The sequence below is a fragment of the Piliocolobus tephrosceles genome, chromosome 12 (assembly GCF_002776525.5).
Source record: "Piliocolobus tephrosceles isolate RC106 chromosome 12, ASM277652v3, whole genome shotgun sequence".
Lineage (NCBI taxonomy): Eukaryota > Metazoa > Chordata > Mammalia > Primates > Cercopithecidae > Piliocolobus > Piliocolobus tephrosceles.
Window position 1 is genome coordinate 22,505,141 of NC_045445.1, and position 15,928 is coordinate 22,521,068.

Sequence of the window (15,928 nt, forward strand, 5' to 3'; positions counted from 1 at the left end):
AAAAAAAAAAAAAAAAAAAAAAAAAAAAAAAAAAAAAAAGCAGCTCTCCGGGTACAAGATTTTGTTTGTCACAGAAATAGAATTCAATGCCTAGTCCCTTCCACTCTCTATCCCTTAGAATCTATAGTGTTAAGTACTTATAACAATTTGAGCTTCAAAATAAGAGCTTAGACAACGATGACAAGTTTCTGTGAAGCAGAAGTCATTCGTTTACTGTCCACATATCTCTGATATTACTAACAGGTAAACAAATATATATCAAAACAGTTCCTTTAATGCAATGATTCTCTGTAAAACTATTCTACAGGAAAAATTAAGCAAAGAATTGAAAATCTTCTTGATAAATATAATCCTAGATAATGTTCAATTCAATCCTAATTCACTAAAACTGCTTAACATTGGTATTGAATTTCATTAAAAGCCATTTCCCATGATCTGTACTCTGTATGTTATAGACTGCTGTGAGTTCAATTTCTTCAGGAATACTAAGAGTTTAAATATTAAAGGTAGAAAGAACTAGCCACGACAAACATGCAACATGTGCTACAATAAAAGTGCGTCATATGTAAAATACTGACAATGCTGTTATATATTTAGACATAGGTACATACTCACATGTTTTTACCTTCCAGTAAATGAGGCTTTAAATGAGGTAAAGAATTCTATGTATTTTCCATATATTTTCATATAACAAAAATATTTAGCAAGTCCATGGACACTACAATTTTTACTGAATACATAATTTTACATAAATTACATTGATTTCCTTTAATTTGCAGACCTTCTTAAATGACATTTTCAAATGATATTTTTCTGCTCCTTGAACTTAGTGACCATCCTGTTATTCATTTTTATTTTGACAATGAATTTTTCTACTTTTAAAACATAGTTGTATCTACTATTAGTATAGTTTATTAAAAACTCTGTAGGCAAATATTGAGCCTTATTTTTAAAAAATAGATTAAAAGTATTTTCAAATGTAAAATATACTTCATGTGCAATACACATTGAAAGTGCATATATACATTCATTCATCTATCCATTTATCTATCATTTTCCCCAACAAATCTTCACAATAAAGTGTGAGGTATAAGGTAAACATATCAGCATTTTTACATCCAAATAAATAGAACACCCTGAAGAGGAAGCAAGTCACTTAGGGATTCTAGTGATAATTAAATACAGCTTAAATTATTATTATTATTTTGAGATAGCGTCTCACCCTGTAGCCCAGACTTGAGTGCAGTGGTGTGATCTCAGCTCACAGCAACCTCCGCCACCCAGGTTTAAGTGATTCTCCTCCCTCAGCCTCATGAGTAGCTGGGATTATAGGCATGCGCCACCATGCCCAGCTAATTTTTGTATTTTGAGTAGAGGCAGGGTTTCACCATGTTGGCCAGACTGGTCTCAAGCTCCTGACCTCAAGTGATCCATCCACCTTGGCCTCCCAAAGTACTGGGATTACAGGCATGAGCCACAGAGCCCAGCCAAACTTTTTAAAGAGAATATTTCTTCACATGCTTTTGCACATCCTCATTGGTGGCAAATCTTTGATTCTGAAGGATGGATTCGTTTTTGTTGGTTGTGTGTTCATTTCAGAAATTGAAAAGTGATTTAGGTCCAAAGTTGGTGAATGAGGTGGGTAAATCAAGTTTGCTCACATTGTTTGGTGTTGCCCTAGTTGCTTCTCTTATTTTCAGTTCTAATCCTTTGTTTGAACTAAACTCAGAGTTTTCCTATGGGTACCTGTTGGCAAACGATAATATATGAATCTGACAGGTATCGAGAATATTTCAGAGAGCAGAAAGGCCATTTAGGAAGTGGTTTGATATTTCTTTAATGATTCAGAAGTGACTTCCTCTCCCAGGAATTTACATATATAAATACAAATCGGCTTTGAAATGTCAGGATTGTGAGTGTGTGTGTGTGTGTGTGCACATATATATATATATATGCGCAGCCAGAGCTACTAAGTCTGGTTTTTTTTGTTGTTGTTGTTGTTTTTTTTTTTTTTTTGGTTTTTGTTTTGAGGGGGGACATAATAATAGGTCTAAAAATGTCTACCTGTGGGGGAAATATTGCTACTTACTGGAATTTAAGATACTGCCATTTATATTACTTTAGCCAAGTTGCATTTTAGCAACTATAAGCATAAACAGATTTCATGTTCTTAATAAGGGTCTGCATTTGAAGATAAAAGCATTAATGAGCTGTTTACTACAGTAAATACCTAACCATACTGAGCATGGTAACATAATTCCACAGAAAGGTTCTATTTGTAAGAATTTGTCATCTAAGGGGCTTATCCAGACCAAAACAATAAAAATAAATATAACAAAATAAACAATAAAATGAATATTGTAAAATTTATTATAATAAAATTATATAACAATAATAAAATTAAATCAATCAATAAAAACTGAAGTAGGTTACTTAACAGCACACATGGGCCAATGGTAACTATATAATGATGAGGATGGGTGTTTGCTAAGTCACAAACCTGCCTAGATTAAGGAAAACAGAAGTCATGGGTGACCATGAGATTTTGGAAATCGTAGAACTTAACACAAAGTTGAGTTCAGCTTCTTGGAAAGATAACTGGAAATCTTGTTGTTTTCATCTCTCACAATTTCATCTACTATCTTCACATAAGATTCACCAATCTCCATCTCCTGTCTTCAACAAACATGTTACTGATTGCCTCTGCTTGGATGTGTGACCAGCACTTCAAATTCAACATTCCCAAAACTGTACCAATTTTCTTCCAAACTCAGCCTTATCTCTGACTCTACTCTCTCATCATGTTTCCTCCCTTCTCATATTTAAGGGGTTGCCAATGTCTGTTAAAGTCATCCTTGAGTGGTGCTCAAAGTGCTCCCCAAATTGGCAGAGCAGCTGAGAACTCATGAGAAATGCAAATTCACAGGCTTCACCTCAGATCTAGTCCATCAGAAACTCTGGGGCTAGGGTATAGTAGTCTGTGTTTTCGCAAGCCTTCCAGGTGCTTCCCATACATGCTCCAGTTTAACCATCACTGCCCTAGATTAAACCCTTATCAATTAAGCCTTCCCTTATCTCCAACCTAGCCTGTTAGGTTTCCAACAGCCTAATGCAATCTTCCAAAACAAACAACGTTATTCCATCATTTCACTATATTGCTAAAAAATAAAAAAATAAAAACCCAAAACTCCTTGTTATGGACTGAGTAAAGAATAAATGTATCAATCTGGCATTCAAGGCCTTTTACAGTGTAGCCCTAACACAATTCATACCAACAGGTACCTACCTCAAATCTCTCTTATACAAGGAGCCTGTGTGTGTCCCCCTGGGCCTTTTCCCCTGCTTGCCTCCTACTCTCTTTCAAAGGTCTGTTGAAGGCCATCCTGCCGAGAAGCGATGTAGTGGAGTAGCAAAACGTGAATGCCTAGCAGAAAGGTATTCTATAATTGATAAGTTTCCTTTCTTACTCCAGGCTTCCTTGGGATGGATGTTTCTACATCAGATTCTATCTTGTTTGGAATTCATTACTACTGTTCTGCATTGTTAGATTTCTAAATGTGTAGGTGTCTAGTCACTCTGGTTAGAGTATAAACTTCTTGAGCTCAAGGACTCTCTAATACTTTTTGTATTTCAAAGATAGGCAGCAAGCACTCTCTCCTACCCAAAGTAGGCCTTCCAAACTTTGCTGCTAATAATTTTCTGGCTTAAATCAAACCTCGGAGATTCTGTGTGTAAAAACATAAAACCTGGGTCACCACTGTCCAAGCTGGTAAAGTCCAATATATTACCATTTACTGACAAGCACATAAGAAAGCTCACCACTAAGTTCAAACAAAAGATTTGAACTAAAACTAGAGACTCAAACAGGATCCTAATTAATGAGTTTGCCAAGTGTTCTTCCCATGGGGCCAGTAGCACTTAAAAAGCATACATTTGAAATATGCGTGTTTCCCTGAGGCTGTCAGATACGTTGACTTTAGTCTCTTTAACCACAACAGGTCAAAGTTCTATTTTCTGTCACCATACTTTAGTAGCATGTGTGCATACTTTGCTGATTGGTTTCTTTTGTGCTTCTGCTTAAAGTTAAGGCAGGCAGCAGGAAATTGAGATCAGGGAGTTTAGAAACTTTCCCAGCTCTAGTGGGCAGCGATAATGATGAGCCAGAGGCTTTGGGAAGAAATTCTGACTTTATGGTTTCTACTGGCTCAGCTCCCCTAAATTGTCTTGCATTAATAACAGCTTATGCTCCACCTGATTATCTATATTGTCCATCCCTCCCCTACCACCCACTGCTCTGTTATTCATACTATAGTGCATCAAGCAGTCAAACTTAGCTTAATATAACACACTGTAAAGTGATATGTCCCAAAGCCAATGGTTTAGTGGAAAACTGAGGGTGGGAAGAAGGGTTAAAAAGGGACTAACGGAGCAACTCAAAAATGCATTTTCAAAGAAAAATCTGGATGCTTCTAGATGTTCTTGAATTATTTCCTCTACCTGCCAAAAATTCACTCTTAGGATCATGTTACCAGGCACGATTGAAACCTGGTAGAGTAATTCACTAACATGCTTAGAAATTTCCTAACACATCTAGTGTAGTATGGATTTCAAATTCAGTAAAACTTCATTAAGTTGATACTGGGAAGCTTTTTCTATAATTCAAAGCAACTGTTAATTCTTTGACTAGACACCCTATTGTTCCATGATAAACAAATTGAAAAAAAACCCATTGATGGTTAATTTGAACTCAACGCAATTCAGTCCTTTGTATTTTAAGTTAATAGGGTTTTACTTGTATAGATTTCTTTTCCCCACTTTTTCTTTAAGAGGTAATAGAAGGAGAGGGAAAAATTTAAAACACTGTTGACAATAAATAATCTGTTACAAGCATCACAAAGAAAGGCTGAAAACATTTTCTGTAAACATTTTTCATGAGAAAAATGCAAAAACACAATGGCTTCGATTTCCTCAATGGCACATTTTTTAAGATGCTTAACCAAAAAAAGAGAGATTGAACATATAAAAAAGATAGTTAGACTATTTTCAACTGTTTCATCTAAGCGATCTACAATTTTGTTTACTCTGGGGCCCAGGAAGTATGAACCACAGTTTTGTTCTAATTTTGCCAAACTATACAAAGCTAAGACATATCAGTGGTTAATCTGATATTTTGAGTCACAAATCATTCTCATCCACGATGCTATGAAAAGTGGAGGAAAAGAAAGGCCAGCAGGCTGCTGTCAGGGGAAGGCTGGAACAAGTTCAGAAAAGCCTGAGGGGGAGTTTTTAGGTGCATGCTGTAGCTCTATCCCCAGCAAGGTATATGCTAGTGAGGGGTGGTGGGGAGAGGCAGGCAGGAATGGAGGACAGTATACGTTCCATATATAGGTCTTCTGGTTTCTCTGAATGTTTACAGAGGTGATTTTCCTAAATCATATGTGGTTTTAGGGAGGGACAACAAAGAGGATCATGGGTAGAGTTGGCTGTCAATGTGTCCTTAGTTTTATGTTTAAATCTAAATTTGAAGGCATTTTCCTACAGAATCACTCTATGTTATAGGAGTATTAAGAGAAATTAGTTAATATCTTCAATAAATATTTGATTTCTACAAACATTAATTCAAAGATGTGGTTCCTGCCATCTAACACTTTAGTCTAAAATGGCAGATGACCAAGTGAGAAATGCACAGAAGATAGGGTTAAGAACGGATAAAGAAAATGTGGTATGTATACACAAGAGAGTACTATTCAGCTGTAAAAAGAGGATGAGATCCTGTTACTCACAGCAAGATGGACGGAACTGGAGGACATTATGTTAAGCCAGGCACAGAAAGACAAACACTGCATGTTCTCACTCATATGAGAAAATAGATAGTAGAATTGTATTAGAGGCTGAGAGGGGAAGCAGGAGGGGAAGATGTGGACAGATTGGTGAACTAACACAAAATTACAGCTAGATAGGAGTAAATTCTATTCTGCAGTACTGTAGGGCGAATATGGTTAACCATAATTTATTGTATATTTTCAGAAAGCTAGAAGGGAGGATTTGGAATGTTCACACCATAAAAAAATGATAAATGTTTGAGGTGATAGATATGCTAATTGCCCTGATTTGATCATTACACATCATATACGTGTATTGAAATATTACTCTTGGTAGGGCACGATGGCTCACGCCTGTACTCCAGCACTTTGGGAGGCCAAGCATGGTGGATCGCTTGGGCCCAGGAGTTGAAGACCAGCCTAGACAACATGGTGAAACCCCATATTTACAAAAAATATAAAAATTAGCCAGGCACGGTGGCGACTGCCCATAGTCCCAGCTACTTAGGAGGATGAGGTGGGAGGATCACCTGAGCCTGGGAGGTTGAGGCTGCAGTGAGATGTGATTGTGCCACTGCACTCCAGCCTGGGTGACAGAGTGACACCCTGTCTCACAAAAAAACATATTACTCTGTATCCCATAGATATGTATAATTATTACATGTCAACTAAAATAAAAGGAAAAAAAAGAAGGGGTCAAAATTTTAGTTCTGTGTATTTAATTGATTTTTTTAAAAAGTGAGTTACATTCTGCCATTCCTTCAGAGACACTGTTTTACATGTACCTGTGGTGGAAATTCTTTGAGTCTTAATTACGAGAAATGAAAAGGAGTTTGTTGTACTATAGCTAATAATACTGTTATTTTTTGTTCGCCTAACACCATTTTTCTAGCAACAAATAAAACCAGTAAAACCACCACTCTTTCAGAACACAGAACTCAGTCAAAACTGCTATCAAGATGTCTGAAATTCTACTATTAGATTTCCATTTCTTAAGGTATAATTTCCTGTAAAATGTGAATATCCATGGAGAAGTAAAGCACTGAGCCATTAATCAAAAACATCTTAGTATGAGTGAAATTATCAGATTCTTTCTAATGTGACAGTTCAGACAGGAAAGTAAAACAGTTTTTTATTTATGTTTGTCTTTTGGGGAGTGGGAGGACAGAGGGAAGAAACAAGAGGTAGATAGGTACAAATCACCAGTGAGAGGACCTTGAAGAGCCATGGGAAACTACACGTAGAAGGAAGGAGAAAAGGAGGAGAGATGAGGGGAGACACAAATTTGTCTGAATCAGCCATGGTTACTAAGAAAGCAATGAAGCTCATTTTTCTCTCAAAGTCTATGGAAGGCAAGAGAATGAGAGCTTCAGTGTGTGTGAACAGATGATTAGTTACAAGAATGTTTTGCTAGACATATTACACATAATACATGAAAATCATTTAAATAAGTACAGAAAATCTACACTGTACACACATAAATGAGTCTTTAAGGTGTACAAAGTTCAAGCATTGTACAATATTTTTAAAGAAACAGAATTTTAAACAATGAGACACATCCACTCTATAGTATAGTGATTAACCAATACTTTTGCATATAATTCATACCTAATGGTACAAAGAAAAGTGAAATCCATGGTCCCCGATTTCAAGAAATGTACAACCTCATTTGGGAGACAAGTATAACATATATAATTAGAGAAAATCTAAGGCAGTATATACATTAAGGACAAGAGTATCTACTACTGACAATAGACAGAATAGGTGCTTGGAAACAGAAGAGATTTCTATAGGGTGGGACATTCAGAGAGAGTTCACGAAGAAGGTAAGATGGAGGACCTTGAAAATCAGGTAGAATTTGGCCAATCATTGATTATTGAACTGTAACTGGCATGGTAGAATTAAAGGGATTTCTTGTTGGGAAGTAGTGGGAACTAAGTGTAGATCTACAGAGATGAGCCATACGACAAAAAGTATAGAAAACTGAGCAGAGGGCTTTGGGTCTCACTGGGGTGGTGTGGGGTGGTGACTGGGTTTCAAAAAAAAAACTGTGGGTTATCAAGCAGGAGAGAGAGGAGATAATGACAGTGTTTTCATGTGATTAGCCAAGCATTGTTTTGCAGGATGAACTGCCCCCATACATCATAACACCTTTTACAAAGGAGCTCCAGCTCCACAGATGATAGTTAATTCATCCTAATAACCTCTCATTGAAGCAAAGGAAATGCAGCTTTTATTATTCCCCATTTTGTAGATGATTTGCTCAAGGTCACTGAATAAATGAAAAGCAGAATAAAAAATACAGCATCACAATGTTCAATGGTTCCTAAGTACCAGCTAAATTATATTCTCTCATTTTCTGGGACTCAAGCAAGGGAAGTACATGATGATGGACCTTTGTACTCAAGTGCCATTTCTAAACTCTGATTACTGTTGAAGGCACATGTCCTATCATACCCAATTTCTGTTTATTCTCCCAACAGTCCCTACTCCCCTAGTGTTAAAAGTTCTAACTATCCCCCCCCCCGCCCCCCTGCTTCTCTCAGCTAACAGTCTTTGATTATTTTGTTCCAGCTGGTCTTCTGCCATTATCATTAGCATATTCAATACCTCTGCATTAACTACTCAACAACAAGGACAATAATTCGGGTTCACCAATGCAAAGCAATGCTTTCAACCTCAAATTGCGAATCTGATTATCCCTTTAGGGAGGTGTAAGGGAGGTATGAACTCCACATACTGGACTCTGGTACCAACCTGAATTCTTTCTCCAATGTAGGTTTCCTGATGACTGTTAAATAAAGAATCCCTGCACCCCACCCCAGTTAACTCTCTCTCTAACTTGACACATTTTCTCATCTTTTCATACATCTTAAAGCCATCCTTCCTTTTCTTACAACCTATGTATCCTGTCTCATGAGGGCCCTCACTTCCACATATTCTTTCTGGCATTATGAACCTCTCCCTCCTTGATGTCTCTAGTCCTTCATTTTCAAGTGAAGTGCCCAGCATAGAGTAGATGCTCAGTAAATATCTGATGAATGACTAAAGCTTCAATTCTACATCTTCAACTACTTATTGGACATATGTACTTTGTCATCCCATTGTTACCACAAAATTCACAAGTCTAGAACAGAAATCCTTAACTTCCTACCAGATCTGGCTCTTCTCCATTACATTCCAATTTCTTTCAGATGTATCATAAGTCTCCCAGTTCCCTCATATTCAACACCACAAAGTCTTTAACTTTTCCTTCTGAAACTAGCTAATTATTAAGCCTGGTAATTAATTTTTCTTCACAGTACTAAACATATGGAAGGGAATCTGTCCATGGAAGGCCCATTGCATCTGTATAACTATGATTGACCCATGGAAATAGCCTCTGTAGCCAGGCGCAGTAGCTCATGCCTGTAATCCTAGCACTTTGGGAGGCCAATGTGGATGGATTGCTTGAGTCCAGGAGGTGGCGACCAGCCTGGGCTGCGACCGTGCCACTGCACTACAGTCTGGGTGACAGAGTGAAACCCTGTCTCAAAAAAAAAAAGTTAAAAAAGAAGAAATAGCCTCTGTAGATCAAATTCCCTTACATCTCTCAATCCTCCAGTTGATTCATTCATCCAATTTTGAGATTTCCCTTCGGATACATAACTTGGTACATTGAGTCTCCCTTACTCAGAAATGTTTAGTGGCCAGTTCAAAGGCCAAAATCCTTCCCTGGCATTTAAGGACAATCATGATCTGTACTCAATCCAGTTTTCTGATATTATAGTGCATCATTTTTCTAGAGGAATTCTCTATGACAGCCCAAATGACTTTATCCTGTTCTCAAAGATTGTGTGTGTATATGTGTGTGTGCACACGCTCACACATGCAGTGCACCCTTCCTTATCTGTATTGTATACATATGCTCCTTGACTTAAAATGTGGTTATGTCCCAATAAACCTATCATAAGTTGAAAATATTGTAAGGTGAAAAGGCATTTAATACAGTACACCTAATCTACCAAACATCATAGCTTAACCTACCTTAAACGTGTCCACATTTACAGTAGCCTAAGGTTAAGCAAAATCATCTAACGCAAAGCTTACTTATAACAAAGTGTTGACTATCTCATGTTATTTACTGAATACTGTATAGAAAGCGAAAAACAGAATGGTTGTGTACCATTGTCAAGTCGAAAAATCCTAGTCTGTCTACCTCTGCTGGGGATTTTTCCTTGCTTGGAAATGCCCTGCCCAGTGTGTATCCTAACAAGACTTTGGGGTCAGCTTACTTTTTGGAAGCCTTCAATGCTTCCAGTCTGACACTTCTATTATACTTACAGTGAGTTCACAGATTTTGCATTATTTGATATTTCATGTGCTAGTTTTAACAACTCAACAAGATTTTAAGATCTTTAAGGGCAGAACATGTAATATATATCAGTATGCTTCCCAGAACCCAGTGATTATGTTCACCAACATTGGGCAATGTTTCCCACCACTTAGATAAAAGTCTTCAATAAAGTGTTCATTAATCGTTAAACTTCATTTCTACTTCTCATCTCAAATGACAACTGGATTTAAACTGTACCACCTGGGTCATATTTAAAGATACATGAAGGCTAATTTTAAAGTTCTTTAGCAGAAGCTTTAAAAGTTCTTTAACAAGAGGCACAGGATAAAGCACAACATTTAGTACTCTAACTCAACATTTAACTTTATTCTCCCACCTACATCTTACGAAAGATTTAACAATTAACAATATTCTAAATGAAAATTTGTCCTCAAAAATACTATTGTAGGTTCTAAGGGGAAATATCTTAAACTTAAATATGATTTATAACTGAAAACTTCAAAGAAAACAGGTTTTGAATCATTAAAGAGTAAATATTTGAGTGGAAACAGATAGGTTTATTGGGTTTTTTTTTTTTAAGGTGTACTTTAAATAGTTCGAAGAGTTCAGCTACTGCTATGGAAAATTCCTCTAGTTACACACTAAAGAAGTAAGCACAAATTAAGTACAAAAAACTTCATACCCTCAACATTTGGTGTAATATGGCAAAAATGTTCATTACTACAATATTAAGAAATATCAACAATATGAGTTTGAGTAACTAATTCATAAGGAGGAGTTTGAACTGGACCAAATCCTGGGTTTTCTTTCTTCACTCCAAGTTTCTTTTCTATTTTAAACTAGTGGCAACAGCAATTTCTTTGTTTGAAAGTCAGGAATGCTGGAAGTCTTAAGTGATAGAACAGGTAGCTGGGCTTCTACTTCACATCTCTCCTCAGAGGGAGAAAAAATTGTGGAGAAAGCAATTTTGTCTTTATTTCTGGAAAAATCATTTTTCCCATCAATCTACATAATTCTCTAAAATAAACTGTTAAAAAGTTATAGGCTGGTCGGCCACCTCACCCTGATTTGTGGAAACACTATACAGTAATTTCAAGAACACATGGCTAACTCAAGTTTTCTAAAGGTCTAAAAGTTGCTCCTGATGCTTTCATAAAACTCTAGGAGAATTTTACAAGCTCACAATAGATTTCTGCATCTCATCCGCAATATTTTGCTACATAACAATAATAAAAATAGTCTAGGTTCAAGAGTCACACTGCATGCTATCAAATTTATTATTAAGGTATTGTACAATTTCAACTATGGAAAAAATTGTGTGCTGCACAAAGTGCTTAAGAACTATATTAGAAAGAAAATGGAAATAAGAAGTTAAGAATTTACCATTTCATTAAGATGAAGAGAATGACCAAAAAAAAAAAAAAAAAAAAAAAAAGATTCCTCTCTTCTTTGCTAACATTGAGATGTTTGCCCTAATCAAATTAGGTGGGACAAAGTAATCACAACTCAGAGGGCATAGAGTGAAAGGCAGAATTTGTAATTTAAAGTATGTGATTCACATTCGAATCCACATTAATTAAGATTTAAAAATTCAGGAGATAGGCAACTCAGATAATTAAACAAAGCAGGGAGCAATCAGAAATACTGAACAGCAAGCAGCTCCTAAACCACATAAATTCAATAAGGTCAAGACAAATTAAATAAAGATCAGAAACTATTTTCCCCTCAGCACACAGAGTTCCCCAGAATCACAAACTTGATGAACGCGAGGCACTCACTCTGCTGACGCACGCACGCAGGCTCGCGCACACAATGGAGCCAGAAGCATGGAGACCCTCACAGACAAACTTCACACGTGCATCGTTTTACTCTCCACAGAATGGAAAGAAGAGCACAGTGAGAAAATGTCACTTTTTCCCAGATCAAACAGCAAAACTGTACTTAGTATTGCGAACTATGAATTCCCTTGATACAATCAAAGACAGAACTGAATGAATGGGGTGTGGGGCAGGGTGCATGGGGAAAAGAGAGAGGGAAGGAGGGGGGAGGCCGCCTGAGAGGAAGAAAGTTTGAGGCATTTTGCAAGGCTTGAGTGGATTAATCTTTTTTTTTTTAAAGCCCTACTATTTCCTATTTCCCTTTCTCTCTCTCTCTCTTTATTTAATATACACTAACTTCCTGAGACTCAACCCAGACTTGCCCTAAATGCAGCTGAAATGTCTGGTGTTTAGGACACATCAGGAGTTCTAGGTGCACAAATAATCACTTTTTGGGAAAGAATTTAAAAATCACTTTTGTGGCCATTCATAAAATGAGAACACTGAAAAACAAACAAAAAAAGAACTCCATGCATCAACAAGTAAATAGAGGCCCCAGTCTACAACTCTTTGATTTCTACTAGAAATATAAGCTATTTACTACTAAACATTTTATTTTTGAACTTGAAAAAAGTTTCTTTTCACATTTTAGATCATGAGGGACTGAGGCTTTAGTGGTTTTAGCCTCTAAACTATTCATAAATGTGTTGTTTGGGCCATCTAGCAAAGGAAAAAAAATAGAACATGAATGCTTTAAAAAGTTAGTAGATTTGGATAACATTTAGCAGATAGCCTAAAGTGCACCGATTTAAAAACATAACAGCATAAAAAGTTTTCTGACATAGCTTACCTTTAACAAAATGAAAATATAATGGGAAGGGGTTGGGCTGGGTAGACTTCGAGTAAGAAGTTGGGTTCCATGCAGTAGTCCCTTGTCCAAGACAAAAAGCTTCCTTTAACCACATTTCTTGTGGGAAAGGCACAGAGAGGGCTGAGAAGTCATCACCTCAGCCACTCTGAACTGAACCAGCATTTCTCACGCCACACTATGGGCTGGGCTGGGTCGGGGAGCAAGCTACAACTTTGCCCTTAAGCAGCAGTACCGAAAGGGAGAAAGAGATCACCTCTCTCTTAACCCTACGCACACAGGAAGAGCCCAATTCAAGCCGCCGCCGCCGCCGCCACCCCTGGTCTTGCCCCGCCCCAACTTGAGTGTGTGTTTGGGGTGGGGGGGTGTAGGTCACTCACTACTCGCGTTTTACCCCACAAATTCCAAGGCACTTCCATCTCTCCCAGGTTAAGTTCCGCCCCCCCATCCCCACCCGTGCCAAGCTCAGCAGGCGCAGGTGTCTGTGGCTCTGGCCTATTTTTATACCCCCAACCGCCCTCAATCCCCACCTAGTTGCGCGCTCCAGTCCCGCCTCGCCTTCCCAGCGAAGGGCACTACTTAGCCTACACACCAGGAAACACCTCGAGCCCTACTCCCAGGTCACCTGGCCAAAGTGACCGGCCCTGCCCTCAGGGGAGCCCTGGGGCCGTCCCTTGTCGCCGGTGCCCAGCACCGAGAGCGCACCGGGCTCCCAAGTAGTCACGTGGGCGGCGGGGGCGGCCTGCGCTTCCTCACCTGCATCCCAGGCACTTGGACAGCCACCGGTGAGTGGGCCATGGAGGCAACTGCTGCCTCGCTCCGCTTCTGTGGCGGTGGCGCCTTGGGTTCGGACTGGCTCCTCCTCCGGGGGTAGTTCGGCGGCCCTCCCAGGCTTTTCGATCGGGGCCTGGAAGGACACACACAAAGTGGGGTTACTGGGCTGGCGGCGCGTAGCCCGGGGCTAGGAGGTGGGCTGTTCGCGGCGCAGCTCCCCGGGACTCAGTCTACCTTTCTGGCGCCCGCCCGCCGCTGAAGCAGCCGCCTCCGCTGCTGCTCCTCTTCCTGAACGCCGAGCGCTGTGAGTGGTGGTGGCTGGGACCTGGGCTCGAGTGATGCCGCTCCTCTGCGCCTCGCCGCTTTAGGAAGAGGAGGTGGAGGCGCCCCAGCCACCCGCCTGCTCGCCTGGCCGGGGAGGCGGTTGGGGGCGGTTCCGCCGTTGGCCCTGCCCCCGCCCCGCAGTCGGGCGGTGTCGCGGGAGCCGAGGCTCCAGGCAACGAAGGGGTTTGGCTGGGGTTGCTGCAGTCTGAGAAGCTGGAGACTCTCCCGGCACGCGAAGAGGAGAACCAGGGCACCGGGAGACCTGGAACACGGCTGGGCCTGGGAAGAGAATGGAAGAGTTTGGGAAACCCTGAGGATATGAGGGCGCCCCAGATGCGGCCACGTTGCAGGGAGGCGTGCGAGGCTGGGGCACATGCAGCCTCGGAGACGACTTGAGTTGAAACTTGGGGAGTGTTGGAAGTCTTTCTTGGCTCCCCGGCCTGGCCAAGGTTAGGATCACAGATAGCCGCGGAGTCGGTGGAACCCCGCTTTTTCCCGCCATCTGGTCTCCTCAGTTGGGAGCCGCGCCTCTTGGCAGATCCGTGGCCACACTCTTGCTTTCCGAGTTCCCTGACCCCAGACATGCTTCAGGTGACTTCAATTTAAGGTTCCCCCTACCTCTTGGGCTATCACTTGCAGAACTGCCAAACTGGGACTTCTCTCTACCACAAGTTCTGCACGTGTAAGGCAGAGGGAAATTGGAAAACAGACGGTATGTCGGCAGAAAAATTAATGAGAATAGTAGAGGCTTGGGAAATGAGATTGGATCGTTAGCAGTACAGGTTATTGAATTCAGCATACACTGCAGTGGTTTTGGTAACTCCCTGCCTCCGCCCCATTTTAAGTTCCACTGCAGGAGGGAGACGGGCTCTTTTGAGAGTACTCTAACAGTAGCGGCAGTAACACTGGTAATAATAGCAACAGGAATTTCATTATGAAGGCACCTTTGGGAACACGTAAGGGGTTAATTACTTTTTAAAAACGGAATAGTCGAGTGCCAGTTTTAAATGAAGATGAAGTTCCTTACCTTGAAATTTGTTATGGGTCTCTACGCACCACATTGTGGGGGGCCTCTAGTGGTAAACGGTAGTTTCTCTTCTTCCTTTTAAATCTTTTTCAGAGAATAGTATATGATTCTTATCAATATCGATATTATTAATGGATGTCATTTTCATTGTGCCAGGGACTGCTAAGTGCTTTCTATGTGTTATTAATACCTTACTGAACCTTTACAAGGGCCTTCTGGAGTCTTATAGATTTCCCCTCATATTACAGATGAAGAAAAAGGCTCAACCAGGTTAAATAATTTGACCCAAATATCACACAATTCAGAAGTGGTACAGCTGGAAAACTCAGACGCAGGTCCCGCTGACTGGTGATAAACTTACTACTTTCTCTACGGTTTCTGTTTGTGTTTAATTATGATAAAGGGTACAACTGCATTTTCCTTACTCCTGGTTCCTCAAGTCCAGCCCTTCACTATTTCTAACCTAATGCTAGGCTCCAATCCAGTCTCGATTTCCCACCAGTCCAGCTCACAACATTGCCAGCCTGACCAGAAACCTGCAGCACCACCTAAACTGTTAATGTCCATAGAAATCCGAGGGTTCTTTTGATCCCTCAAAAGCGCAGATTTTGATCTCGCAAGTCTGGAGTGGGCCTAAGATTCTGCAATGCTAACAAGCTCTCACATGGTGATGATGTTTAGATCACACTTTTAAGTCGCAAGGGTCTGAATCAAGCTGCCTCATTTAAGACCTGTCTCAAATCTCACCTCCATTGACCCTTCCTAGTTGCTCCAAGCCCTCCTTCAAACTCCTCCAATGTGAGCAGCGCTCACGCTGTAGTTCTTTCTTCTTATTTCATATATTTCGTTTCTTTTGTCTGCCCATATTAGGTCCTTGAGGCCAGAGATCCAGCCTCTCTTACATGAGAATGATTCAGGTAGGATGGCAAGACTCGGAGGGCAAGCTTTTTATACATTTTG

At 40.0% G+C, this 15,928-nt stretch overlaps 1 protein-coding gene across 1 annotated transcript in view; it reads right to left on the minus strand.

Annotated features, from left to right (window-relative positions):
• The window catches only part of STK26 (serine/threonine kinase 26), a 52,155-nt gene extending 38,118 nt beyond the window's left edge, over positions 1-14,037 (minus strand). Inside the window, exons 1-2 of the mRNA XM_023198799.1 lie at positions 13,852-14,037; positions 13,600-13,750 (exon numbers count right to left, since the gene is read on the minus strand). Coding sequence (XP_023054567.1) covers positions 13,600-13,641 — 42 coding nt within the window. The 5' untranslated portion in view covers positions 13,642-13,750; positions 13,852-14,037. The remainder of the gene's footprint in view (positions 1-13,599; positions 13,751-13,851) is intronic.
• Positions 14,038-15,928: the final 1,891 nt, after the last annotated feature.